Here is a 27956-nt window from a genome sequence, read left to right on the forward strand (position 1 = left end):
TCTACGCACTGTCATCTATGTATGGAAGTCTCAAAAATGTCCCTTTCTGGCAAGTTTTGTAGAAGTCAGGGTGGGAACAGAGCGAGTTTCCTAAAGCCTCAATCCTTTGAACATCCGCCGAGCAGCGTAATTACAGGATGCAGTAATTCTGTTTTATATATAAAAAAGATATATATTTTATAGGTATATATAGGTGTATATATATAGGGGTGTGTATATATACAGGGGTGTATATATAGGGAGAGATATATATGGGGTGTATATAGGTGTGTATATATAGGCGTCTGTATATATAGACACCCCTACCTACAACCCTATACATCTATATAATGGGGAGGTATATATTTCTAGGGGGTGTGTGTGTGTATATATACGTGTATATATATGTACGCATACGCATATACACCCCCCAAATATCTCTCTCTCTATACACCTCTCTCTATCTACCTATCTATACACCTCGGAGGAAGGCCCTGTGGAGAAGCACCTACCCACCGTAACGGTCGCTACCCCGATACCCCTCCTCCCCAAGGCCCCCCCCCCCCGCCCGCCTTCCTCCTCCTCCTCCTCCTCCTCCTCTTCCTCCTCCTCCCCCGCCCCGCCGCGGCTGAGGGCGGGGCCGCGCGGAGCAACGCCCTGCGACGTTGTTTGTCCCTGTGCTGCCCCCATAGCCGCCCGAGGGGGGAGGACGCTGCGGGAGGGGGGGTGCGGGCGGGCGTTGCCATAGCGACATGGCCTAGGTCGGGGGGCGGCCTGCGCTCGGCCCCGGCGGGCGGGCGGGGCGCGGGTCGGCGGCGAGGGCCAGGCCGGGCCGGGCCGGGCCGGGCGGGGCGAGACGAGACGAGACTGGGCGGGCGGCGGCTGGAGCAGGTGCGGGCCCGAGCGGCTCGGCGGGCATGAGCCATGGCTTCGGTGAAGGTGGCCGTGCGAGTGCGGCCCATGAACCGCAGGTGAGTGCGGCCCGGCGGCGGGGCCGCCCCGGCCTTTCCCGCGCCCCGCTGCTGAGGGGCTTGCGCGGCCCCGGGCGCAGGGGTGCAGCCCCTGAGCCGCCGCCGCCGCTCGCAGAGGGTGCGTGAAACTCCGTGTCCCACCTGTGCAGGCGGTGACAGCCGTTGCCGCGGTGGAGGTTGAAGGGAAGCTCTGCCGGGGACTTCAGGAGTTTCTCGGCGCTCGGCTGAGCGGCTCTGCGTTGCAGGAGCGCCTGCTGGGAGCGCTTCTCCTGCCCGGCAGGCTGGGACGTAGCTCCCGCGTTGTGCTGGGAGGTGTGGGGCCTTTCCTGGGAAGTTCAGTCTGTCATGGTCTTAAGCATTGGTTTGTCTGATCCTTTTATAATGACGAAAAGGTTACTTTGGTGAAGATAGGAAACTATTGAGAGGCAAGGGCCTGCCAAGAGTGTACAACCAGGCTTCTAAAGTGTGAAAGCAAGCTACTTCTTTGTTTCATCTAGAACTGCAACCCCTTCTACCCACTTGAGAGAGATTGTTGTCTAGTTCATCTGTAATGCCAGCTTTTGTGGAGGAGCCATTATGGTAAAGGTTATTAGTAGGCTACTTAAGCTCGAAGTATAAAAGAGGCAGTCCACCCCATTTACTGTATTGACAGGAGTTTATCACCTGCTTCCTGAAATGCTGTTTTCTTTGGTGAAATAAATACATAATGTGCACAATGGAGTTAATTTTTAATGATATAACTTAAGAACCATATGTAGAAAATGATCAGATTCTACTGGCAGTGCTCTTACTTCTCCTCTTGCTCTGGAACGATGCAGCCAGTTAAAAAGAAAAGTGTTTTAAAAGCACAGACAGCCGATCAGGCTCCCACCCTTCCTTGCACTTGATCTGATTCAGGTATTTAAAAAAAAAAAATTTCCCAAGTTCTGAAAGTCAGTTGATATCTTGTCATTTTCAGTGGGGAAAAACAAACCTTATGAAAATAAAGTTGATGAAGGTTGGAAGGGGAGAATATTGCAGGTTGGTTTCAAGTAGTTTAGGCAGTTGGATGGAGCTGAGTGGTTAGAGGTCAGGGTTGGTGAATAATGTTGTCACACCCTCCTGCTTCCCCCCGCTCCCTCCCCCAACTTTAACCATATGGTTCTTATAAATTTTTAAAATTATTCTATGAGTACACTTCACTTTTCCTTCGAGAATCTCTGACAACAGGTAGCATAGGTCTTTAAAGTATTAAGGCTTGTTATTTGTAGTGTTTTGGTGGCACGGAGTAGTTTTGTTTGTGGACTAAAACCGTGGTCTGCTAAGAGACAGAAGAGAGAGGGAAATGGAAGGCATATGACAGAAGGGAAAAGGGCTGGTAATTGTCATAGGCGGTAGAAACACCAACTGATAGTGTGAGCAGAAGTTTGCAAGTGTTGTGGCAAAAGAATATTACAGACAATGACTCTGGACCTCGTGTCTGGAATGCACATGAGAGGATAACTTGGATGGGGCTAGATCAGAGCATATGTAGAAAATGATGAAAATTGTGATATGATGGAAAAGAAAGAGCCTAAGAGCAGGGCAGCCAGAGGCCTGGTGTAATCAGCATTGTCTTTGACACCGTGTACTGAGTGGCAGTGAGTAGGCAGTGAATAAAGTTATTCTGAAAACTAGTAGGTGTCTGACTATGGAAATAAGCAAACTGTGAAGAGCCTTCCAGTTCAAGTTGTTAAAACCTTGCTATTTATGGGATGGTGCTTGATGTTTATAAAACATTATCAGGAAGCTGGATTCGATGTCATGGGATGTTGCTTCTAAGTCTTGATTTTTCAGAGGCACGGTTGTTCTCCGTGACACCCCATACTGCAGCCCAGGAGTGGTGCTTGGGTTGGTGGTGCTCCTCTCCTTTGGTCAGTGCTGGACTCGTGTGTTGTATATTGTAAAACTGAGATCCTAAGCCTTAGAGGATCCAATAGCTTTTTCTGTTGCGATAGTGAAGGTATTGTGAACCATAAGGCAGGAGCAGTAATTATATTTTGCCTATGTTGGTTTCCCCTGTACATGTCTTCTCTCAGCTGTGCTCCCTTCCCCTTTATGGGTCACTGCAGTGTTTTATGGAGGAAGGACCTCTCTGCCCGTTCAAAGGAGCTTTCCCAATTGGGTGTTCATTCTGCGGCACTTATTTTCAAAATCTTTAACATGATACTGTATAGAGTTAAATTTAATTTCATGTGTGTCTCTAAATTTGGTTTGGTTTGTTCAAAGCTTAATCAAATAATGCAGCTTATTTCATGAGTCATTCTTAATTAGAGAAGACAGAGTTAATGAATGGTTATTGGTAAGACTCCTGCATTATGGAGCAGTTGCACTGTGTGGTGTCATAGCACTGCTAATTGTGTAATAAGTCATGAACACGGATCTTGGAATGAATCATGTGATAGGGAGGGGGTTGTTGTTTAAGGATTACTTGCTGTTCCATTGCTTAGATGACAAACTTTAGTCTTTTTTTTTTTTTTCTTCTGCTGTGATTTATTTCTTGTCTTCTCGTTCTCTGGCTTGACCTGGAAGGAATTCATTCATTTCAGTGCTGTTGTCAAAGCCCTTGACCATTTTTCTTAAAGTAGTTAACATCCCAAATTGTGTTATGCAGAGGTTACACTAGAGGTTTTTGATTATATCTCTGGCTAACATAATAAAAAAGATGTCTAATGGCTTTACAGTTACTGCTTTGAAACCAATTGTGAGTGTGAGCTTAGAAAGTTCAGTTACTTGGTGAGTCTCCACCTGTCCTTTGGTCTTCCTAATTCAATACCGAATTGCAATGACAGCCTTTCAGTCTGTGCTTATATTTTAGTGTTTCTGTAGAGGAGCTAAAAACCTGCCAGCTGGCAGAAGACTAGGTTTTCTTCATCAGGTAGAAATTTGCAGGGAGGTGAGGTTGGGTGGTTGATGTATTTTGCTCTGGCAAGTTGATGGTTTTGATCACCACTGTTTCTAAGGTTCATTTTCCGAAACAGTAATTAGAAGCATTCATTTATTGTCTTGTAATTTGGAGGACTTGACTGGAGAATCCCATACCTGGTCCCACAAAATGCAGTTTCTCATCAAGATTCTGTCATGCCTCAGAATGGCTGTTTCCTGGGCAAAGTAATGGGATTATAGAGAAGTGCAATTGGCTTCGAGGTACTCTTCTGTTCACGTACTGAACAGATGACTTTGGGTTATTGGTTACTAGTCACTGTCTTCTGCATAGTGTGAGATATTTGGGATCTTGTTAAGCCTAATCTAATTCTGGCTCTCTGTTTTGTATTATGCACTGCATCTGCACAGTTCAAATAAATACATTACTTTATGTTCATCTGTTCTGAGTCTTTTAAGAAGAATGAGGGGGTAATCTTTTCTTACTTCTGTTTTATGTCACGTTTTCTCTGCATGAAAACTAGAATTCAATTAGTGTTCAGGAAAACCACTTTTATACTTTTTTTGGGCAGGTAAATAAAACTATCTGAAGTATGCTAAATAAGAAATTTTTTTTTGATATTTAATAAAGGGAATATCAACTTGATTGTTTCAGATACTATCACCGATTCTTATGCCCTTCAGTTTCTTACACCTGATAGCTCTGTTCTATTTGGCCTTTAATTCATGAAGTAATAGAGGAAAACAAGCTTTTTCTGATTTTTAACCTTTTTCATCTGTTTCTTGCATTTGCATAAACTAATTATTGTATTTAACTGGTTGAACAAACTAAATGAGTGTCATATGCTGTCCTTACCTGCAGAAGATGCAGCTGACATCAGAATGTGGGTTTGCATGGCAGTAAGAAGTTCTTCCCTGTGCTTATCCAGTGCTCTCGATGTATTTAAATGAGCTGTGTAGACTATGCCACAGCTCTGTTGTTATTTCCAGTATAATGAAATAGAAATTCCAATTTGATTTACTTTTTAAATGATCAGTTCTTAACCCCGCGTGCACACACTCCTTAGGTTTGCTCTCCAAACAGAAGTGACTGATGGGGAGGCAGAAATGCGTGTCGGTGGCTTTAGTGCTTTGCGTGGTTATATGGTCAGTCACAATTACTGCATGAAGATTAACAGCTTTTATGTTTGATAGCAGGGAGACAGAGAAAATAGGTTTTATTGCTCAGAGAAGGCTTTTGTGTGACTCTGGGATTTGTTTGGATTAAAAACCATGCCAATGTCGATGCTTTAATCCACAAATACATTCTACACAATTATTCATTAGACGTAAGGCTGGCCCTCTTGGTTTTACATTATTACACCTTTCAGTTATGCTTGTAAGTCTAAGTAACTCCTCTGTGTGCAGAGCTGGAGTCAGAATACCTTGGGAAGTTTAGGACCAACGTTACATTATCTTTAAAAATAACTGCTTGCACAGTCCAAGCCTTAGTATCAATAACAGAGTTTTCAACGGCTCAAATTAATATAGCAATGCAAAGGACAGAGATATAAAATAAGCTGTTTCATTTTACAAGGAACATGTGACTAGAGTGTTTTTGTAGCAGCAAAAAGAGATAAGCAAGAAAACAGTGAAGAGCCAGCTGAAATCTCAATTTCCATTCTGAATGTTTACAAGTGATTTAGGTAGGAGCTTACTGGGAGTATGAAAGTTATAATTAACTATCTATGTTTTTTAGAATTGAGAAGCAAAAGAAATACATGGAGAATATATTGTAGAATTTCCAATGCAGGGAAGAGGGGAATGAATTGGTGTCTCGTGATGAATTGCTGTGTCTAAAATATAGGTTACTGTGTATGTTTTTAATTTTCATGAATTTATAAAGATGGAGTGTTTTGACAAAATACGTATAACATCAGTGTAACACAGGTAGAGTGAGAAAAGATGGAGTGATTACAAGCAAGGACACCCATAGTTGAATATCATGTTTGCCTCTGAAGTGCATAGTGAAATTTTTGCGGTGTCTGTCTCTGAGCACTGATTGTTGGTTGTTGCTTTTAAGAGGATCCAGAGTGATAGCAGAAACATAACTCAGAGCTTAAATATGTCCAAGTGTTGCAATACTGTCACTTCCTAAACTACAGTACTGATGAGGGTAAGCCATTTATCAGCAAGCTGAGTTTGCTATTTCTTATGTTAAGTCTTCAAACTTCTGTTTTAATAATGGTGCTTGTGATTTGATTTACAATCACGTACAGTTTCTCTGCTGTAAAAATAAGTTGAAAGATCTGTAAGGGTAGGTGAGGCTCTAGTGTGCCTGGGGTGAGTGTACCTCTCTCTTGCCTCTGCCTTTATCTGTGGGTGAGTCTGAATCCAATAAAAATCTACTTTGATGCTGAGTTGGCAAGATAAACTAACTGTTCTGCATGTGGCTTTTTCACCTTAATGTATTTTGTGTCCAAACCCTTGAACCCACTTAATGACCTCCAGCAGATTTTTTTCTTTGAGAAAGTGTTCAGAGTAGATACGCTTCTCTCCCTGGAAGTAAGCTATGTGTAAATATGTATGTGTATATATAAAAATATATAAAAATGACCTTCATCAGCATGCTACTTCTGTTGTTAGCATTGGACCAGTGCGTAAAGGTGTAGACTCCGATCTGAGTTCTTGGATCATGTAAAGTTGATACTAAGAGAACTTGAAGTTCGAAATTGAAAGTATTGTGCCAACAATAAATTGTGACATAAACATTTATAATTATGTAAAAATGCCCTCAAAGATGATAAAAGTCTGGTTTTGTGAAGTACATGAGGAAACGGTTTTATTTTCTATTTATTATCTCTCACCTCTTCAAGAGAAGTGAACAGTAGTAAGAGTTTTTATCCTTCAACGTGGTCATGCTCATCTCCTCAGGGCAGATCCCTTAGTACAGGGAGGACCAGAGGGGTGAGCATCAGCGTGACAACGTACACGTCACCTCTCCTTAATAATCACTACCTTTTAACTGACCTGAGTAAAGATGTGCTTAACAGATGGGTTATGATTGGCAATAGCTCGGTGATACCCAGTGGGTATGGCCAGGTTCTGGGGTGGGGTTAAGAGCAGTGGGCTGCTTCATTCATTTGGCCTTGGCAGCTCAGCACAGTGAGGCTGCCAGGTGTGAAAGAGCACAAAAAAATCTGGTACTCGTTCAGTTGTGAGAAAGAAGTGTAGAGTATGATCTCTGTTTCCTTATAGGTGAAATGAAATGATCGTTGTATGGGCACATTACCTGGTTGTTTAAGGTGTAGGACTTTGAGAGAGAAGAAAGGAGAGGTGGGTAGGACGCACAGGTGGGCCTGTTCTGAAGGGGCTGTTGGTCTCTGGTTTTGATGGTATCTAACCAGTGCTAGGGAGGGCTCCGCTTGTTAAATGCGTCGAATGTGTGTTCTTCGAGCACGGGTGCCAACAATAAATTGTGACATAAACATTTATAATTATGTAAAAATGCCCTCAAAGATGATAAAAGTCTCAGTGCTGGTAGTTTATGGCTGTTGCTATTGCTGTATGTAGTTCTGGAATAAAGGTACTATTGAGCTAGCAGTGTTTGCTAGGAAACGTAGGTGCTATGTATTGTGAGGCTCCTTTAAATGGTATCTGTAGGGATTGTATATTTAAGAAGGGAATGTGGTAAGTTGTGTTATAAAGCTGCAAGCAGGCCATTTGAAAATGGAGGAAAGGCTGGAGAACTTGCTGTTGAAGCAAATGAAGTAGAAACGACGGCTTGCTCACAGCAGAGTGTTGACTCAAACTTGTAAGGACTAGAAAAGGAAAAGATAAAGAGCATAGTGGGCTTACAGAAAAGTCGTGGTTGTCAGTGGCAAGGATAAGAAAGAGGTGATGGAAGTCTTATAATCAATATAGTAGCATGGGAGATGGTTGGTTTTTAAGTTTTAAGGTTTTTTTTGGCATAAGGGCAATAAGTAGTAGATAAGTAGTTCAGGCCTGGTTATGTAGGAATGGAAGAAGCAGCAGCCATGAGGTGGGGGGAAGAATACCAAAGTTATTTTACTCAGTAGCATAAAGAGAACTTTGCAAATGTAAAGCAGAATAGTTGCTCTCCTGAAGAGTTTAAATCTCAAATGATCTGGCCATGTTTTCCTAAGGGGTGGTAAAATGCAGTATTGGATGGCTGTGTTAAGGAGCGGGGTCTAATTAGAGTATGGCCTTTGCTAAAATGAGAAGTTAAAGCCAAATAGAGGAGCCAACACCAAGGATGATAGTTAGCTGGGAATTTGGATGCCAGAGGTCAGGATATTCTAGAAAAACTTGTTGGACTCTCCTTAGGTTTCTCCACAATAGCAAATGTCAGCAGGGCTGAAGCAAGCTGAAACTTAGTGGTGCGAGCAATAGAGAATGCCAGCACTCTCTGGTGGCTTGTTTCTCACCTGTGCTGGAGTACATGGTCTTTGAACGTCAGTGGCTTGTTTTCCTCTTCTTTCCATGCCCTTTTAATCTGTGGTTAATCTTTCAAGTTCTTCTGCTTAGAAGCGATGAATTTGAACTTCAGAGTGTGCTACAATCACAGTGCAGTTCTTGTTTGCAAATATATTGCAGAGCCAAACACTGAAGCTGTGGTTGGTGCTTCCCCCAGCAAGCCCCTGGGTCAGTATCTTGTAAAGTCCTGTTTCTGGAACCTCATTATCTGAATTATGGTGGAAAAGATCAACAAAAATGACAGGAATCATCAATTAAAAAAAAAATCAATCTAAATGTGTACTCTGTGTTATGACTACCGGAATAGATTAGGAGATGCAAATCTAGAAATATTTGCAGGGCTTAAATGTTGAAAAGAGGAATTAAATATTTAGTTATGGCTCCTTCATAATATCTTAGGAGTAATGGAATGAAGCTAATAATGGATCAGCTTAAACTGTATCTAAGGAATTACTGCTAATGAGATAGTGCAGGTTGTAGAAGAGTCTCCCGAGGGGAATGAAAGCCCAGGCAGTTGGGAAGAGCTAATTCCTTTGAAGAAAGTCATTACAGGAAATGATCTTGCTTGAATGGGAAGGTGAGACTAGACCTGGGTGACTTTTAAGTAGCTCCTGCGTTTGCTGTTCTGCCTCTAACTTCCTCTGTGGTGGTTTTTGCACGGCTTTATGCATACCTGGTTTATTCTCTGTTCCGTGTAGTCTTTAAAACGGGATCTTGCCGTTTTTATGTATCGAACAAGATGTATCAGGGAGGGAGAGTCCCAAATGCAGAGCTTTATCCTTGTGTCGGTGAGCAGCAAAACTGGAGCAGACTTGATTGCTGTGGAAGGAGCTTTAAAGAGCTCAGAATACTGGGTTGCCATTGACTGAAAAGTTAATGGCTGGGACTGGCAGTTAATCTTGCATTAAACCATCAGAGATCGGGAAGCCCACATACAGCCTCTGTTTCCATGTGCTTATTTTTCTGTCCTTATTAGTGCTTTAATGCAAATGCTTTGAAAGTTTTTCAAGCCTGTAGGATTTGTCACAATCGCTACCTTGTTTCATCTGTCCCCCTCCCTAGCATTGAAGAACAAAGACCTTCCACTGGCAGCGTGGGCACATGTGGGGCAACGCAATTAAACTGGCTTCGCTTAAAATTTCTAATCCCCAAAATGTTACAATCTTAAGCATTTTCAACTTAAAACCCTAGTTTTAGAATAGTGTTTCCTAGTTAATTTATTTCAGTATTATCAAACACGGTGCCAGGTTACGTACGCATGTTATATCACTAAAATAATGAACAATAAAATACTTTCAAACTCTGCTTTTTGTCGAGAGCTCCCTGAGACCAGCAGAGTCTCTGTATTGTAGCTTTCCTGATGAAACGAGGTGAGAGAAAGGTGAGTCTGTTGGCTTCTCAGGCTTTGTTTATTTGAAATTAAGTCTAGTTTTGAAATAAATGGGATTAGCACTCAGCTGTTTTAACCTAACTGAGCTTTTGGACTCGTAGCCTCTTAGAAGTCTGAGTATCTGAAAGGCAGGTATTGTTGGCATGAACAGCTGACTGAATTGAAGAGCAAAGTCCTCTATTTTGCAGTAGCTATGAATACAAAGCCAGGGTTATTTATTGAGAGAGGGTTTTTCAGAGTTATCTAACAGAAAGAGGGCGTACGTGGCACTCAGCATCTTAATTGCTGATGTGCTGAAGTTCTTATTGTTGAAGACTCAGACACTTCAAATATTGGCTTTATGAAGACTCTTCTCCAAAGAGTTTATATTGTAAATACAAAGCAACAGTGAGGTACAGAATCTGGAGTACACCCATCATTCTTCTGTATGCTTACACATTTGAAAGATAGTTTACTTAGATAACTGAAGTCATTTGTTGTTCTATCCAGATTGCTTGTATGTGTCTCAGTTGAGGAAAAGAATGACAGAACAACAGCCTTATGGATTACTTGAGGGGCTAATAGGTCCGTGAGGTCAGGCACATTTTTCTTCTGAATTTCTAATTTGAGGACCTTCTGCCCCAAAAGACAAGGGCACTGCAGGGAAACAATGTGATTTCTTTGAATTGAGTTTTGCTGTACACAAGAGGTTAAGTCAGTACTGTTTTTATGACTTGGAATAGCAGGTGTAAAAGAACAAATCCTAAGAAACAAGATATTACAAGCAAAATATCACGTGGACTAAAATCCGAGAGTCCTAGAGAAACTTCATAGTGTCATAATAGTTACAACAAAATTCCAGGATGTCATTCAAATCAACCTGGTTGTGTCTGAGGTTATATTTTATGTTGCTTCTGCCAAAGATGGGCATTTGCTACATTTTCTTAAAGGCTGACATCAGACATGTTTGAAGAGGGGTTTAATGCGTGGATATCTTAAAACTTAGCTATGCAGGACTAGTTCCTACTGGTAAGACCATTACTGAGCCTGGTCTGACACTCCATTTACACAGACAAAGCAGAAAAGTCGCTGTTGAGGTAGTCTGCTGATTGAAGCTTAAATATTTTTCAGGTTAGTATGCGATTGTTGACCATGGCATGTGTGGATACAGTAACTTTTTTTTTAAGTTAGTTGTTGCTGCTGATTTAAAAATTTGCTTATGTGGCTACCTACCAGACCTGATCTGAGTCATTGGGAGGTGAAGTCTACCTGTAATATTAAAAATACAAATTTAAAAAGCAGGTCAGGTAAGTGATTTAATGTAGTGACCAGTCTGTATGTGTTACCACGAGCGTGCATAGTTTCCCCAAAAAAGCTAGATATCATTTGATAGAAGACAGCACAAGGACACCTGTACATTCATTTTCCAGGAGAGCCTTAGTGCCGTAGATTAAACTACTGCCTTTCAGTATTGTTGGTAAAATTTATTCTTGCAGCTAAAGGCATTTAATCTAGGTTGTCCTTCATACAAGAACTGATATGTGTGTACTAGTGTATAAACTAAGGGAATATTTCTGTTTCCTGAGATGTACAAGATTTCCCCTGTTTCTGCGTTCTCCGTCACTGGGTTTATTATTCTGGTTTCAGCTGCACTGTGAAGAAAGTTCTGGGAGTAGCAGAAGTCTCTCATTTAACTATTTGCAAAGCTTGCCAATGCTTTTTATAAAATTGGTATCACAAAAGGGAACGTGGGTATCATTATAAGTCTGCAGTAGCAAATTATTAAGATTGTGTTGACGACAGAAAACCTTATGCTCACACAAAATGTGCTTTACGACAAAACTTGCTTTTTAAGTCCCAAGTATGTGCACAGTTTCTTTCTTTTACTGAGACACAATCACAGTCGTATCCATAGAAAGCTGTTTCTTTTAACTTCATGCTCCAGGAATTTTTTCTGCTGTTTTGTTGTCTGGCTTCTTGAGGTGAAACTTCGGTTTTGAAACTACAGGATTGCACTGCCTGTTTGTCAGCCAGTCCGGTCCCATCTAGCAGCTTTTGAATCTGTTGGCTGATGTCAGCCGGATTTGACAGCTTGGTAGAGGTCTTGAAGATAATGAAGGTGTGTTGTTCAGAGAAAACGGGCGGCTGTAAAATAGTCTGCAGAGCTCTCCCGAATGAGGGGGAGGCTGCAGCCCTTGCCAGCTATCAGAGGATCCGCCTAGGAACCTCCCCTCAAACCAAATCTGAAAGACATCTGATTGCAGTTGTGCTGCTTGATGTACAATGTGTAGTTGTTAACTTTTAGACTATATTAGTGTAAACATGGCTTCAGTCATTCCGTTATGGGCTTGTAGCCATATCAGTCAACAGCATGGGGCCACTTAGAGCTCAGGATATGCTGGGCTATCGCCCTGCTATGGAGACAACTGTGATTTTTATACAGTGTAATCGTGTAGTACTGGTGACTCAAGCCACAGTGGATTCCCACAATCTTGTGATTAAATCAGATTGCTTGACTTGTTCTGATTTTAGGTCTCAGCCAACATTATATTGAAACTACTTGTTATTGATGTTTATGGAAAAAACGACTTTAACCCAAAAGCTAATGAATATTTTTTATATACAGACCACCAGATTTATGTTTTTAACTGCACCTAGATATGGAATCATATTTTAAAAAATGTACTTTCTCCAAAATGATTCGATAAGCATTGAAGAAGCTAAAAAAACAAAAACACAAAACCAAACAAAAACCTCTGGATAGGAAAGAGAAATTGTGTGATATTTCAGGTTGCACCAACTTTACTTTTCCTGTAGCTACAGAAAGTAACAAAGAATTTCTTGTGTAGGAGGGTTTTTGTTTGGCTTTTTAAAGCATACGATTGAATTGAATGTTCCCTTTTAAGAGTTACTCAAAGGAAAGTGCTCTTGGTCTGTGTAATTCAATAGGACATCAGGGCAAATGTACAGTTAGTATGTTACCAAGCTACAAGAAAAAGTCAAGTTCTTTCTGTGACACTTTATGCTTGTTTTTCAGTTAAATCTACCTTGAATTCTCCTGGTCATTAAGCAGTCCTCATGCTTTCACTTTGTGACCCCAGAAACACACCTGGGTAGTGAACATGCAGAGTGATAAAACAGGAAATCCGTAACTTTGTGCCTAAAATGTGAAAAGCAGGCACTTTGCTGAAAAGAAAAGCCACTGAGCATGGTTGAGTTGCATTTACAAGTGCTCAGAGTATGTTTTTGAGTAGTTGAAAACCAAAATCGCACATCTGCTCTTCAGTATAATCCTTTTCCAATAGATGTTCCGTTAGATGTCTATAGGTAAGTGAATTTCCAAGAGTGTATTTCACAGACCCTCTTTCTATTTTGACACAGAGGTGCTCCACAGGCAGTTCAGGTAGTGCCTGTGTCCTTGTCCGTGCAGCCTTAGAGGTTTGCTGAAGTGGTCTTTTGAAACACTATTTGGGAAAACCAATTGCACTTTCTGTCCTGTCCTTTTTTGTTTTCCCCTCCCACCCCCCAGTTGAAAAGCGTCTCGTTCTTTCTGTTCTCTTCTTGGAGTCATGTCTGACAGGTATAATGGTAATCACAGCTGATGCCCGTAGTATCAATTTAATGGGAAACATAATATAATGATTTTCTAATGGGATAAGCTATAATAAATGCTCTAGTGTCTGAATAATACAGAACAGATTAATAAATAGCCAGTTTAAATAACTGAACCTTCCACTGAAGGACCTTAAAGGAAAGAACTTAAAGATGAACTTGGAAAGAGACCAAACACATTTTGCATGTCTGTAACAGGGATTTTTCTAAAACTTCCCTTGTTGATTTATATTTGAGGTAACAGTGCTTTTCCATGGTCTTCTTCCTTCTCTCTGTGGGAGGATCTTCAGAAAGTCTTGTGGAGGACTGGGTAAGTGACATAATGAACAGGGGTCACTGAAAGTTGCCTCGAAATCTGAAGATACTACTAACATTTGGCTGCCTGTAGTATGATTTTGACTAGATGCCCATGGAGGTGCAAAAACCGCTCTGGTCTTTGCCTTGAAAATAAGCAGGGAATATAAGGGAAGGAGAGAAGGAAACTTGACATAGAGATATCTATGCTGGAGCTTCTTCCATGAAGCTGCCGTGTTTTGATATAGCTGCTGAATCATCTTCACTTTGGGGCAGTTCTTCATAACCCATGTGCCCCTTGTGATGAAGAGGAAATCAGGAAAACTTTGCCCAAGTAAGCCATTTATAAAATTATCCCATTACAAGACAAGTATACAGGTTCTTTTAAGCATATCTTGGTACTAATATTGATATTGTTTATATTAAAATAAAGTGCCAGTATTATTTGAAGTAGCTTTCCCCTCTCCTCCTTGCAATTAATTGCTAGATGACTAGCTGAATTTAGCAACAGTAGAAGGTTAATAACAGCGCTGGGCTGATGTATTTCCTGGTGTCTGTGCCAAGAAACTTGCCTGCTTGATCACTTCGTAGTTTGGTTAGGGGCCACGGGATCATGGGTTGTAAGTTTCCTTCCCTTGTGATGCTGGAACTCCACGTGGTGTATGAAACAGCAGCGAGAACAGCCTGGAGGCTGGCCGTAAACACTGCTGTGTGAGCAGATTGGGCTTTGGGGGATGCAAGCTTTCTTAAATCATCAAAGCGTTAATTGTGAACTCGTTTTGGCAGCCGGCCCCTTTACATTGCTTTGTGATGGCGGGGGGGTGGAATTTGCGGGGGCAGAGTCTTTGGTTAGTGGCTGGGGCTTGTCTCTGGGCTGAAGTAGGGCTGGTGGTTCCTGTGGATGCTGGAGGAGCAGCTGGTTGCAGTAGGGTTTCTCCTAGCCCTGAAGGTGGTCAGAAGGGTACCCAACACTGCAATACAGCTGTTTACAGCCCGAACCTTTAATTAAGGTAGAACTTGCAACCAGAACTTCTTGAAAGAGACTCAGCTCCTGCTGAACTGCATTAAATGAGTGCCTGGACGTAACTGGCATCATGCAAGCAATTGTTTTTTATGGCATCCTCTCAAATTCTTTGTGTGTACAATAAATTATACTTGGCTGTCTCATATTAAAATGAAGCTTTAGCATTTGATTCCTGTTAATTCTTTTCACTTCTCTCAGGTTGGCTTACTGATTCTGATCATAGTAGTCCTGTGTCAGGTTGTCATCTCCCTATCCTTTCCCCTACAAAAATGCAAAATTCTATTTATGAATTTTTTTATTGGGTAGTGCTTTACAAGGTCTCTTTTACTTTGAAATCCTCATTCTTGAATAATGTTTAGTAATATTGTTATCAGTGTTATCACAAAAATTAATGATTATAGGCTTCTTGGAATTTTGTGGAGTTCATATATGGGTTTTAGACTTTAAACATTTTGTATCAGTTTTCCATTACTGAGTAGCTTTAGGTTTTGTAATATGGAGAGCTGGATAGGTCTGGGAAAGAAAGCACCAACGTATTTCATTATTTCCTCTCAAACTCCTCAAGCATGAAGAAATCCAGACAAAAAAGCAATAATTCTGGCCCAAACTTCTTCCTGCCTAGAGTCCTTCCAAACTTCCTAGAGGGAGCAGGTTACAAATTATATTTGATATAAATTTTCATAGTAAGATAGACCATTTAATTGGGCCACATGACTTATTACGCCTTTGCATGTAGTTACAGACAGGTGAAGACTGTTGAGGAAGCAGGATGAATGGTAGCCATCCACAGGCTGTGCATTACTGCGATGCCAAAATCTACTTCCTACTAAAAAATACCATTGGAAACTTCTCCATTTCCCTCTTTATTACCTGTAGCTGTATTTTAGTATTTCAGTCTCTTGAGTGTAGACGTAGTCAAAACTACTAAGGATGACATGGAAATGACTAAGAGGCATCTCTTAAGGCATGCCTCTAACGTTTTTCTATGGTAGATCTAAATTCAGTTGTCTAATTAATGCTGTAATTATTACAATTATGTATTTTATTAGCTTAGAAAATAACTTAATGTGTTGATATTTAAATAAGCACTTTTATTTGCCTGATCTTTATTCATTAATGTAGATTTTAAAATGGGTTTTTGCTTTTCTTTAGAATTTCTACTGGAAAACTGAATGTGAATAGAGGGTAGCTGCACAGTCAGCTGATGAACCATAGAGCTGGGCGATCCAGTGCACCACGAGGAAGAAAATGTCACACTAAAATCCTGAACTGAGGTCTCCCATTAGTAGGAAGAAGTTTCTTTTTTTCATTTTTTGGTTGGTGCAAGCGGATATCCAGTTACCGCTGAGATACCGTGCAATATGATAAAGCAGCACAATAAAGTCCTCTGCTTTCCTTTGCACCAGTCGGGCCTGCCAGTTTGTCAGGTGATGTAGCAGATGGTTTTGGAACAGGTGTGCCTGTTAGCATTTGGGGAGCGATGTTTTGTATGGTATATATAGCAGTTTTCCTCTTTTGGCTCTTTTTTTCATGTGCATGTTTTTAATAACACAGGAGATGTTATGCTCAAGGTTGTCATTCAAGAGCAGCCTGTATTACTCTTATGACTAACTATAATGAAATCCCATCTCTAGCGAGCAGGTTGATACATGCTGGTTTTAGGCACTAAGCTAACGATTTTTTATTGTAGTTTTGAAAACAGTCAGAAACAACTGATGTGAAATAGTTGCGGGTGCGTGAAAACACTGCTGCAGAACTGGACTTTTTTTCTTGCTGGAATCGTGCACTGGGAAGCAACAAACCTGTGTAACTCCCTTAGTAGCAGAGCCTCTCTCCTGCCCTGCCATGATGCATCACAGCTCAAAAAACATGTTGGGTACCTCATTTCTAAGAGAGTTTTAAAATAGTGGGGGTTTGTGGTTTAAATATTTAGTCCCTGTTACCTAGGCCATATGGGTAAATGGGGACTACTGCTACTAGGGTGGTGGGAAGAAGCTGGGGCTTATCTTGTAGTGTTCTGTTTCGCAGTTCCTTAGAGCCACATAATTGACTTCACTGGGTTTTGGATCAGAGTACTTCAGATTAAGAATAAACCACTTAATTGACTTGCAGAGTCAAACTTCTGAAGCGGCTTTGCACAAGCTGCTGCTCTGTTTCTAGATGAAGGGTTTTGGAGGCAAGCCCAAGTACTTCAAATATATCCCATAGCAATAAATAAACATTGGTCACAACAATTAAAAAATGAAATAAAAATGAATTCACTTGATAATTGACTGTGGCAAGCAACGTGTTGAGTGGAAATATGACTGTGGATTATTGTGATATGTTTTATTTGTTTAACATACTCAAGTCTCATTTTTCTTTCAGGGAGAAAGACCTTAATGCAAAGTTTATTATTTCAATGGAAAAAAACAAAACGACAATCACAAACTTAAAGGTGGGTAAATCCAATTTAAAAAAGGAAGTCTTGTCCGGTCATATTTTGGCAGCTATTCAGACAAAACAGTGGTGCTCACTGCACTGTGGAGAACAGCCCTTAGTTTTTAAAATACAGTGTTGAAATAATCCTTTGGGGAAACAGGTTAAACTGTTAACTTGCTGCACCACGGTTTTCTGAAAACAACTCTATAGACTGTATCTCATAGGTTTTTCCAAGGTTTATCACTCTGGTCATTACTTAGCTGGAAGGTGAAAGCCAACAATAGAAGAGAGGTACATGCCTGGTAGCTATTAAACTTTTCCTTCATCTGTAGAAGTAGTCTTCTGGAATTCCTATGAAAATGAACTAAACCCAAAGTACCCATCACTTGCTATAATATTTTGATGGTATTTTCTCTCAGCAAGAGAAATCATGCACAGCAAATAGGTTTTTGCAAGATAGTTTTCAATGACAAATATATGAAAAGGAATTTCAGCGTGTGGTTTGTTTAGACTGATTCAGATAGCAGTGAATATTGCTGAAAGATAGTGCTAGCTGTCATGTCTTGAGCATGGCGATAGCCTTAAGCAGCAGGTATGTAACACCATTTCAATTACGACTCCACATTGAAATGCTGTTCACAGTTGCAAAGGTCTCTCTGGCTCCTATTAATTATATATGTAGGATAATCCCTTATTATAATCTGAATTTCATATACAGGACTGATTTAACTAAATGTAAGTATTGTGACAAAAATGTACTGTGGTGTTAGGAGCAGTAAGCTAAAATCCAAATAATTCCTGCTGTGCTGTCTTGTAATGTGACACTCTTCAGCAAGGATAGTATCTGTTGCTAATTTTTTCACTGTTGTTAGAATAATAGGCTAACCTGTCGTCATAAATTTCTAAATGTGTATAGCCTTATGTTAAATTTGCATTCTGATTAGTTATTGTAAAATTGTTTTTGATTACTTCATCAGGATGTATTGTACCGGATCTTTTTTTTTAAATAGGTACCAGAGGGTGGTACTGGAGACACAGGACGAGAAAGAACTAAGACATTTACCTATGATTTCTCCTATTTCTCAGCAGACAGTAAAAGTCCCAGCTTTGTTTGTCAAGAAATGGTAGGATTTCTGAATGTTAATAATAGATTTTTTTTTTCCTTTCCCTTTTCTTTGACTTGAAAGCATTCTTTGAAACTTCTTTGCATTGAAAGTGCTTCTTGTGTAATTTAGAAATTCCCTAGGTACCTGAGAATTTGAATTTTGTTTTGTTTTCTTTTAACTTATCTAACATTAAGTGCTGTGTTTTCTAATACAGCAGGCTAAATGCCTTCTTTCTAGTTCTCTTGTCTGATTTGTCTAGTAAGGTCAAGTTAGAAAACTTCTCTGAGCACTGAACTTGTTTTTGAAAAGCTTTTTTGAAAAAATCACTTTTGAGAAACAATCACATATCTTTAATTCACTTAGAAACATTCTTCTTACCTGGTTGAAGTGGGCATTTTTTTTGTCCAAAAATCTTGGTACACGTTGAAGAAGATTCTTCTTTGTCCTCCTTTGAGTATTCAGCTTAGGAAAGGACAAAACTGCCTTTCTTCCTGCACACTCAGAATAGAAAATCAAACTCGGAGCTATAGGCATTATTTAGATGAACAGATAGACCCTCCCTGACCTCGCATTTCACGTGAACATTGAACCTTTTCACTATTTCACATTCCCAAATAAAATTATTGAGTAAAATTGAAGTGTTTTGTGATAGTTATGTTCTCTTTTGGTTTTGTGGAACTTGGGATGCTGTAAGCTCAAAGTGCCAGTATTTCTTTCCCCTTAAAATAGTGCAAGACTTTGCTGAATATACTGTAAGCCACTTGGATACATACCTCTTTGGTACGTGCCTCATCTATTCTGTAACCCCCAAAATCAGGGATATTGGTATGCCTGATCCTAAAAAGCCTTGGAATTAAAACTAATAAGAAAAAACAGTAAGTTGAAGCCAATTTTAAATATTTACGAGACGGACAAGCTTTGCCATTATATATAACGACTATAATTGTTTGATAGGGAATTTATACTTGAAATTTCTATTTAACCATTAGTGTTAGCGGTAGGTCCTTTTTTTTTTCCTGAAAGCTTCTTTCTTTATTTCACTCAGTTATTAGTCAGCGTTTAATCCAAACATTTGATCATGTATATTCTTAAACTTTCTGGATTGTTATTTCATGGTGATGTTCTTTTAAGTAACACAGTTTTTGCTATGTTCTCTGAAATATCAAGAAGTATACATTTATTTGGGCATTGATGTAGAAATACCCTAGTTACTTTAGCACTGTGGCAAATTCTGTAAGTAGTGTATTTGAGTGCAATGATTGGAACCCTAGTTTCTAGTGGATGTTTTTAAGCAGGCGGTTCAGGCCGTATGGCTTTACTAGAACTTTAGCAAATGCTTTAAATTGAGCATGCAGAGAGTTATTTACTTATTTTAATTAAAGCAGCTTTGATCATGTATTTTTCTGCTGCGATTCTAACTGAAGCTTGAGTGTTTTGGTTGTGGTTCTGCAGACACAACAAATGATTGCCTTAAGTTTGCTCATACAAATTGATTAGGGTCTCAGTTTAATATTACTTAGTTTTTTGAAAATGCATATAATTCTCAGTGATAACTGATTACCATATTCTGGGTTCTTCCTGATATAGATGAGTACATCTCCATAAAACAGTATTAATGATGTATCAAGGCATATTTGGAAAAGTCTGCAAAATGTACTATAAAAGTAGTTATAGAAATTCTTCTTAAGCACTGGTTGTGGCTTAGGTTTATGGATATTTAATTCTTGGATCCTTTAGGTAGCTGTTTCTTTACCTGACTTTAGATACTTCTGGAAAGCTATGGACAAGACCTCATTAGAAGAATCCCAGGAAGAGAGTCCATTGTGTTGTTAGGCTGTTGCTGTTGCAATGCAGGTTTTTTCCAGAATCTGAATGTGCTGTGAAATAATGAAGTTAATTCTTGTTAAAACAGCCATTTGCAAAGGAAACGTGAATTAATAAAATGGATATCCAAGTTGTATCCTGTGTTGATGTCCAATTTCCACATATAAGTGATGAATTAAGTTTTCTTTATTTTAAGTTGCCTGTGTTTCAGAGCGGGTCAGGTTGAGGCAAGATCAGTATAACTTGCCTGTGTCAGGAGCTTATAGAAAAAAAAATATTAAAATGCCCGTATAGGGATCGCTGCAGCAACCTTGAGCAATGATTTTTTTTTTAAAGCTGTGAGCTTTATGGTTCGTAGTAATAGGATGCTAACAATAAATCCTAAATATGGCTTAGATGTCCACGTTCAATATTCTGCTATTACAGTGTGTCCCACAACCCCAGACTGCCTCCTTCATCCTTACTGGCAAGAATGCTAACTTCTCTTGCTCAGCCACAAAAATATTGTTGTCCCTGTGTCAAGTGCTGTTATAGTGTGTGCAGCATATTGAAAACAAAAGGAGTTTTCAAACCATGGGAGTGCAATTTCTAAACAAATGCTGCACAAGCTATTGTTTTGCTTGTGTTATTAATTTCTTATTTAATTGGAAGAATTTGTAGTTAAGCTCTTATCAAGTTGCTGCAGAATTTCCAGTTTACTGCACCCGTGGTATAGAAGGGCGTCTTTCATTCACATTCATCTTGCCATGGAATAAAATTGATCTTGATTGTTGGTAATGCGGTTGCCTAGTGCACTTTGTCCAGGATTGTTATATTTTTCCTTTTGAAAGGCAGAAAAATAATAAATGGAAGTCTGTCTAATACTACATGCCCCATTAATATGCCTTGTAGATGCAAAATATGCTGTAGTGTTCAAAAATTAGAGCGGGAGTGGCAATTTACCATCAAGCTACTTAGTTTGTATGCATGGAAGAGAAACAAATAGAGTTTTGATGAGTTTACTGCCCTTTTGTGACAAACCGGTGTCCCAGTTGTTTGGTTCTGACAAAGTCCCATCCTAACGATATCTTGTCTTCTAACCTGTGTGTTAAGCCTCTGTGTTCAGACAACACTGACTGTAACTGTCTATCCTATGTACTACCTCAAATCACTTTGCAAGGTATACACAAATTTTTAAAAGAGAAAATGCAGTCAAAACAATAGTGCATAAAGACTTAGTCCAGATGGTGAGGTAAAAACTTGGCCAGAGAGAAAGGGAAAAGAGGGGAAAAAATAAAGGAGCAGTTACTCAGGAGGGAGAATTCAACTAAGATGCTCCTTTTCAAATGACAAACAAAAGGGAAACTGCTTTGGCTGATCTTTATACTCTTCCTCTTTGAGAAGCATAACAGATTACAGCATTGTAACTCCTTTGCTCAAGGGAAGGTCAAGTTAGGTATTCCAAAGGCATGCTTGCAACTGAGCATTAATTATTAAAGAAATTACCCGGCACTCCTCCCTTATAGCAGTGGCATGATTATGCTGTGTGTGTGTGCCATTTGCTATTAGTAACAACTTGTACACCTTGGTTAATTTAAATCACACATACTACAGACTAGTAGCCAAATTACATGAAGCATCTATGAGATTTTTGAAAATCACATTTGGATTGGGAGACCCAGATTAATAGTTTCATTGATAGAGCAGCTGCACCAGTGGGCCAGTGGGGGTATGGATGGAAATGAGGGGTAATGATAATGAAAGGTCAGAAACCTGGGGGGGATACTGGAGGTGGTACTGCAGAGAAAGGTGATGAAGGCATCTGCTGAGAGCTGAACTTACTGGGTGAGAACAGACCCCTGTATTATGGGATGTGGAGGGAGGGATCATTACCAGTTTCAGAGGTAAATGTTGAGGGCAAAAGAGAAGGGGCTAGCTGAGGAAAGAGGGTCACTTACCATATAGAAAACATGTTTCTGTGTTTGCCAGCCTAAGAAGTATTGGTATGTAAAAGCCAGTTAGGGAGGAAATAGGGAGAAAATAATGGTCCGTTTTCTTACACTTGGTTAAAACAAAAAAGCAAAACCAACCAAACAAAACCCTCCAAAAACACAAACCAAGAAACTGACAGAATCATGGAAACATTTCCTTTTGAGAAGGGGCTGGATGTTTGCAAAACACAAAGAGTTGGCAAAGATACAGAAAGTGAGTAGGTATTAACAATAAGAAAAAGTGAATGAAGTATCTGAGATGAGCTGAAAGAAATTGGAGCTATAGAAAGAAGGGAGTGGGTTTTTTTTTTTGTACTTCTGTACGTCTAGTAGATCTCTGACAGAAAAAGAAGTAGGAAATACACTGTTGCAGTGCTGTAAACTAAATAGGCAGTAAAATTTAGTATTTTATTTCAAGTACTAATTTCCTGTCCTATAGTAAATATCATTGGTTGATGCCAATAGCTTATATTGTGGTAGTTTATTGTTTAATATTTGCCATGCTGGACTGATGACTGTTGACAACTTTTTCCCCCAAGCTTCTGTTGTCTTAAACTTTCTTTGTTTTTAGGTTTTCAAAAATCTTGGTACAGATGTGCTTAAATCTGCTTTTGAAGGTTATAATGCTTGTGTTTTTGCGTATGGACAGACTGGATCTGGGAAGTCCTACACCATGATGGGAAATGCGGTATGTTGTATTTTGCAAATGTGCTTTTTTTTATTCTGTAGCAATGCATTGAAATCATACTATTGCAAGAGCATGTTTTTATGGAATTATTATTGCTGATCTTGTCTGTATGCTACTGACCCCCCCCATGTATCATATCTTCTAGTAGTAATCAGAGGTTTTAGAAGCTGTTTCTTTTATAGGTAGATATTTACAGTTGGAAGAAGTGTCTTTAAGTGATAGTCTGTTACGCTGGACAAAAAGCAATAATTTTTGTTCAGTAACAAAAGCAAAAAATTCATATGTTACCCCTGATTTTCTATGCCCAACTCGAGACAAAAAAGAAGATACTGGTTTTGAGAACATGAATGATGAGCTCTTTCTGAAGAGATCTGTTTTTTAGCCCTCTTTTGAATGGTCAGAAGGTTAAAATAGGTCCTTGACCCCTGTTTAGAGAAGGCTATCAAGTGAGGAGTAGAAACTGGGAATGAGTTGCCAAATGTAAGTTTCAGCAAACCATTGTGAGATGATACAGTAACTTTAATTTTAAGGGTTAAGTCCTGTTGAGCACTGCAGTGAAGACCCTGGAAGAGGAAAGTATGGTAGGAGGGGCATTTGACAGTGTTTGAGTGAAGGACAGGAGTAGTTTCTTGCAGTTGCTTCCATGGCTGCCCAAGGACAGAAAGAACCCACTGAACTGTTGAGAGAGAGCCCCTTTAAAAGGGCTGACTGATGAAACCTGTTTGCAAGGCAATCTCTACAGGTTTCGTTCTTCTTTAATCCTTGGGGAAAAAAAATACAGCATGTCTTCTCCCAGCAGAATTGAAAAGGGGAATATTGCCACTTGTCCTTCCTTAGATAGATCACTCTTTTGAAATGTAGTAGGATTGGCCACTTTGCACCTCCTTTAGCTTAAGGGAGTAAATTAGCTGTAAATCTTTTTCTTTCAGTTATCGCAGAATAAGTAGCTTTATATTTAACTTCAATATAGTAAGCAGAATAGACTTTTGTAGCCAGAAAAGATCTTATGACCTAGACGTGGATTTCTATTTCAGAAATTTATAAAAGTGACATTTTTATGAGACTGCCTCGCTATATGTAATGACCGTAATCATCAAGACATTTTGCAAATGAATAGGTGCTGAAGTTTGTTTGACACTACTCAATAATAAAGGTCTAATCTTCTTGCCATGATACATAAATACTTTAATCTGGCTTTGTACAGAGCATGTATAAAATATACTCAGCCGCCAAGTTAAATGCTTGAAAATTGATGGCCCTGTCAGAGAGACTACAGTGCTATAAGAAAATTTGAATTGGAAATAAATTTTCTTTTTTCTCTACTTCTCCTTAAGAAGTATGAGTTCTATTCTCATTTTGCTTTCAATATCTGCTGTTCTTGACTCTGGAAGGCTTTTTCTGCAATACTGTGTGCAGCAATCATTTCAAGAAATAGGTGGACCAGTTAGAATAAGTCTTGAGCAGAGATGCTGAAATGATCAGAGATCTGTAAGATACAAACTATCAGGAAAGTCAGACTTGCGTACGCAGAGAAGGGAAGACTGTGGAGGAACAAAAGTCTTCCAAGACATGAAAGGCTGCTGCAGAAAGGAAGGGAATAATTTGTTCCCTATGTCCAAGGTAGATGGGTAAGAAACAGTACATTTGAATTGCAATAAGGAGTTTTCTTGTTACATAGCACAGAAGGAAAACAGGTTTTAATGAGAAAATTCAGCTCTGGAGTGAGCTACCTGTTTTGGTGCTATGGATTTCCATGACTGGAAACTCTGTAACCTGGAAAAAGCCTGTCAAAGATGTAGTTGATCCTGCCCTGGAGCTGTAAGGAGTGAAAAGGGAGAAAATGTTTAAATATAGTTTCTAATAAAGAGTGTACATTCTGTAAGATGTATATTTTACTGATGAAATATGCTGGGAACTGTGTGTTCTTCCTTTCTCATCACTATATGGCTATGGTTGAAGTTACTCAATTAGAGCTGATAGTTCCTATTTTAAAACTCTCTTTGCAGTTGCTAAATTATGTCAGACACTAACGACTTGCCTAAAACTTTGTGATGGATCTTTCATGTTTTTTCCTTAAGCATTAATTAAAACTGTTCAGGTGTTTCCAAGCATGAGATGAAAGAAAAGTCTTACTTTTTCCTCTTCCTTTGTTTAAAAAAAAAAAAAAAGCATAGAGGAAATTCCAACACTGAACCCTGAAACTTTATCTGGAGTAGAGATGGATACATATTGGGAAAGGTTGCTCCTCTGTTATCAAAGGCAACTGTCTCAAAAAAAGCCTGATTAAGCTGCAAGTTTCTCCCTTTATCTAGTTTGGTGTTTTTTTTTTAACCAAGGTGCAATCAGGTGAAGGGCTAGGTATGATAGATGGGGAGAATAGATTATTATTTCAAAGAATGAAGCCTGGTTTGAGGAGGACAGAGAGGCTCTGATTAAGAGGAGGAAGAAGCTGGAAAAGGGCCAAGTGGAGGGATAGAATATGATTAAAAAAAGAGACTGGATGATGAATAGGGAATTATATTTGGGCAAAGGAAATAGGAAGAGGAACTCAGAGTTGGCACCTGGAAGAAGATTGCTGGGACAGAGGATGCAGCGGGAAGCTGAAGAATGAGGACAGCAGGGACCAGCACAGGAGCAGACTGGAGCGGGCTTGGGCAAAAAGGGTCAGATTTTATGTGGGGGTCTGAGTAGAAGGGAAATCTTTGCCTGTGGAGCACTTGCCCTGCTAGACTCTGGTGCAGAGTAGTCCGCTGTTTTTCTGCTGCCAGGTATCTGTAGAATCCGCTAGGCAAACTCGCTTGGATGTCTGGAGTGTCTGGGCTATGCTCACATTGGATGTTCGGTCTGTTGTGTCCTAAGTTGCCTCCTGCTTAATTACAAGGCCCCTAACTCTAAGCAAGAACATTTCTTGCCTCAGCGGTGCACAGAATTAGAATTAGTCCATCGCATCAAATCTCTTGCGCATTTTTGGACTGGAGGCAAATTGTAGCTGACAGACTGTTTTGTAAGCTACTTCTGAGTTTGCAGCTCTGAGCCCAAAGCTCATCTGTATGTATATGTCCTCTCCCTTTATTCCTGGGAGCCACGTTCACTCATTTCAGCTCTGAAGGAGTGTTAGCTGCTGTTTTCCTGAAGTGGTGGGGAGGAGGTGTGTGGTCATCTACCTAATCAGACTCAGTGGGAATGGGGCAGCTGGGAGCAAGCAGCCCGTTGTCAGCTGAGACCAGAGCTGCACGGCACTCTCCTGCTCCTCTCTGCTGCTGGGGAAAACCCTGGCTTCGACTTACCGCCTCACTGCTTGGCTGGAAAGGAGTCTTCCTGGAGCAACGGGAAGAGGAGAGCTGCATGCTAAGTCTCTGGAAATCTCAGCGGTGTTAGCTGCTGCCTCACAGTCTGACACATGTTTGACATCAGCGGTGGAGCAGCCGCCTTACTGGGATGAGGCTCAATTCTCAAGTGCCAGCTTAACTGAGAAGATGACATCCTGCTGCTGCTGGCTGCTGTGTTAGCTGAAGTGACAAGGACCCTGTAATGGATAGTTGCAGCCCTGCTAGTAAACCACGTAGTCTGTAGGGATCTGTGAGAAGGAATATGTTTTTTCAGTTTCCTTTATTAAACCAACCGAGCATTTTACGCATAAAAACTAACTGCGGAGTCGAGCATTCAGAAGTCAAATATCAAATTTAATTTGGCTGCATTATGGGATACAGTGAATGTAGTTTTAATTTTGTTATTGCATGCTAATTTATCCAGAGGACCTGCTGCATCTTTCAAGACTAGAAGGACTGAGCTGGGGATTGGGGCTTTGAATGAGAATGGCTCATGGATGCATGTACATGGCTCTTGTCCCATTCTCTGCAGATGTTGCCAAGTCCATAGTGAAATGAGGTAGAAGGAGAAGTTAGAAAAGATAGTATTGAGATAAGACAGTTCATATGTTGCTCTGGGCAGCCAGTTTCCTTCTTAAGCGGTTGGGGTTCTTTGAACTGAGTGAGAGGGGTAAAATGTATCCTAATAGCAAAGAATTGCAGCTAGTATATACGTTCCAATACACACAGGAGGATTAACGTGGCAAGGTGACTGCAGGTAAAGGGCAAGAGAGCGTTTGCTGAAAAGTTTTCATTTTTCCCCTTTTCTGGATGTTGGAACTCTTAACTAGTGATCTTGGGTTTTATTTTTCAAAATATATTGCGCATGCATATATAGCCTTGGAAATAAGAATTGTTGTTGTTGCAGGGTGATGCAGGCTTAATACCTCGAATTTGTGAAGGATTATTCAGCAAAATAAGTGAAAAAACAAAGCGGAATGAGGTGTCCTTTCGAACAGAAGTCAGGTGGGTCTCGGCGTGTTAACAGTTTGCTGGTTATCAAACTTGTGTCAATTACAACCACCCTGTTTCACTTATTATCTCTGAGAAAAGTGTGTGTTTTTCAAATAACTTTCCATGCTTGGCCTCAGTCCTATAATTGATTTTTGTTGGCAGTCGTAGTTAAAATGCGCAATGCTCCTAACTTCAATCCAACAGCTGTGCATTTTGCTTTATTTAAATGATAGTGAAAATGCCTTTGCTACTAGACAGCATCTTCGTTATTTTTACCCTTTATTTCAGGCTGACATTAGGAGCTCTTGATCTTGCTAATGTCTGCTTCCTTTCTACTTCTTGCTTTTTTGGCTTTTTTCCTTATGATACAAGTACGCTTTAGTCATTACTGTCTTAAGGCAACTTTGGATCCATTTGCTTCTCGAGGCATCTTGCTTTCAAACACAGTGTTAACATGGCTTTCCTTTTTCTAAAGACTCTTGAATCAGTCAGTGGTTTTCTAATCTTTTTCTTTCAGTTATCTGGAAATTTATAATGAACGTGTGAGAGATCTTCTCAGACGGAAGTCATCAAAAACTAATAATTTACGAATACGAGAACATCCAAAAGAAGGGCCGTATGTTGAGGGTAAAAACACTTTCAGTGTTTTGCACTGGATATTTTATTACCTTTATATATTTTAAAATGTCATGTCTAATTGTATAGGGCATTTTTATCTTTTAAAATATAAATGATGATGGATACAGTGCTTTGATAGAAAAGCATTAAAGGAGAATAGCCTTTTATTTTGTATCCCCACTCGCTTTCCCAATTCTAAGATTATTTAAAAATGTGTTATAAATTTACAGATAAAAACTGTATATGGATAATAATGTTAAGAGATGCAATTGGTTTTAAGAATTTGTTGACTATAATTTATAAATCTTTAATGTTTAGAAGGAAAGAACCTATTAGGATCTAATTGTCTTAATCTGTCCTCTACCAGGGAAGGTTCATGTC

At 39.8% G+C, this 27956-nt stretch overlaps 1 protein-coding gene across 7 annotated transcripts in view; it reads left to right on the top strand.

Moving 5' to 3' along the window:
• Positions 1 to 849: 849 nt before the first annotated feature.
• KIF16B (kinesin family member 16B) overlaps positions 850 to 27956 on the top strand; it is a 141409-nt gene continuing 114302 nt past the window's right edge. For all 7 annotated transcript variants that reach the window (XM_076335052.1, XM_076335055.1, XM_076335056.1 and 4 more), the window contains exons 1-6: positions 850 to 950; positions 16994 to 17063; positions 18058 to 18171; positions 22519 to 22635; positions 26872 to 26969; positions 27475 to 27584. In XM_076335052.1, the coding sequence (XP_076191167.1) occupies positions 904 to 950; positions 16994 to 17063; positions 18058 to 18171; positions 22519 to 22635; positions 26872 to 26969; positions 27475 to 27584 (556 nt within the window). In that variant the 5' untranslated portion in view covers positions 850 to 903. The remainder of the gene's footprint in view (positions 951 to 16993; positions 17064 to 18057; positions 18172 to 22518; positions 22636 to 26871; positions 26970 to 27474; positions 27585 to 27956) is intronic.

The sequence above is a fragment of the Aptenodytes patagonicus genome, chromosome 3, assembly GCF_965638725.1.
Source record: "Aptenodytes patagonicus chromosome 3, bAptPat1.pri.cur, whole genome shotgun sequence".
Taxonomy (NCBI): Eukaryota; Metazoa; Chordata; class Aves; order Sphenisciformes; family Spheniscidae; genus Aptenodytes; species Aptenodytes patagonicus.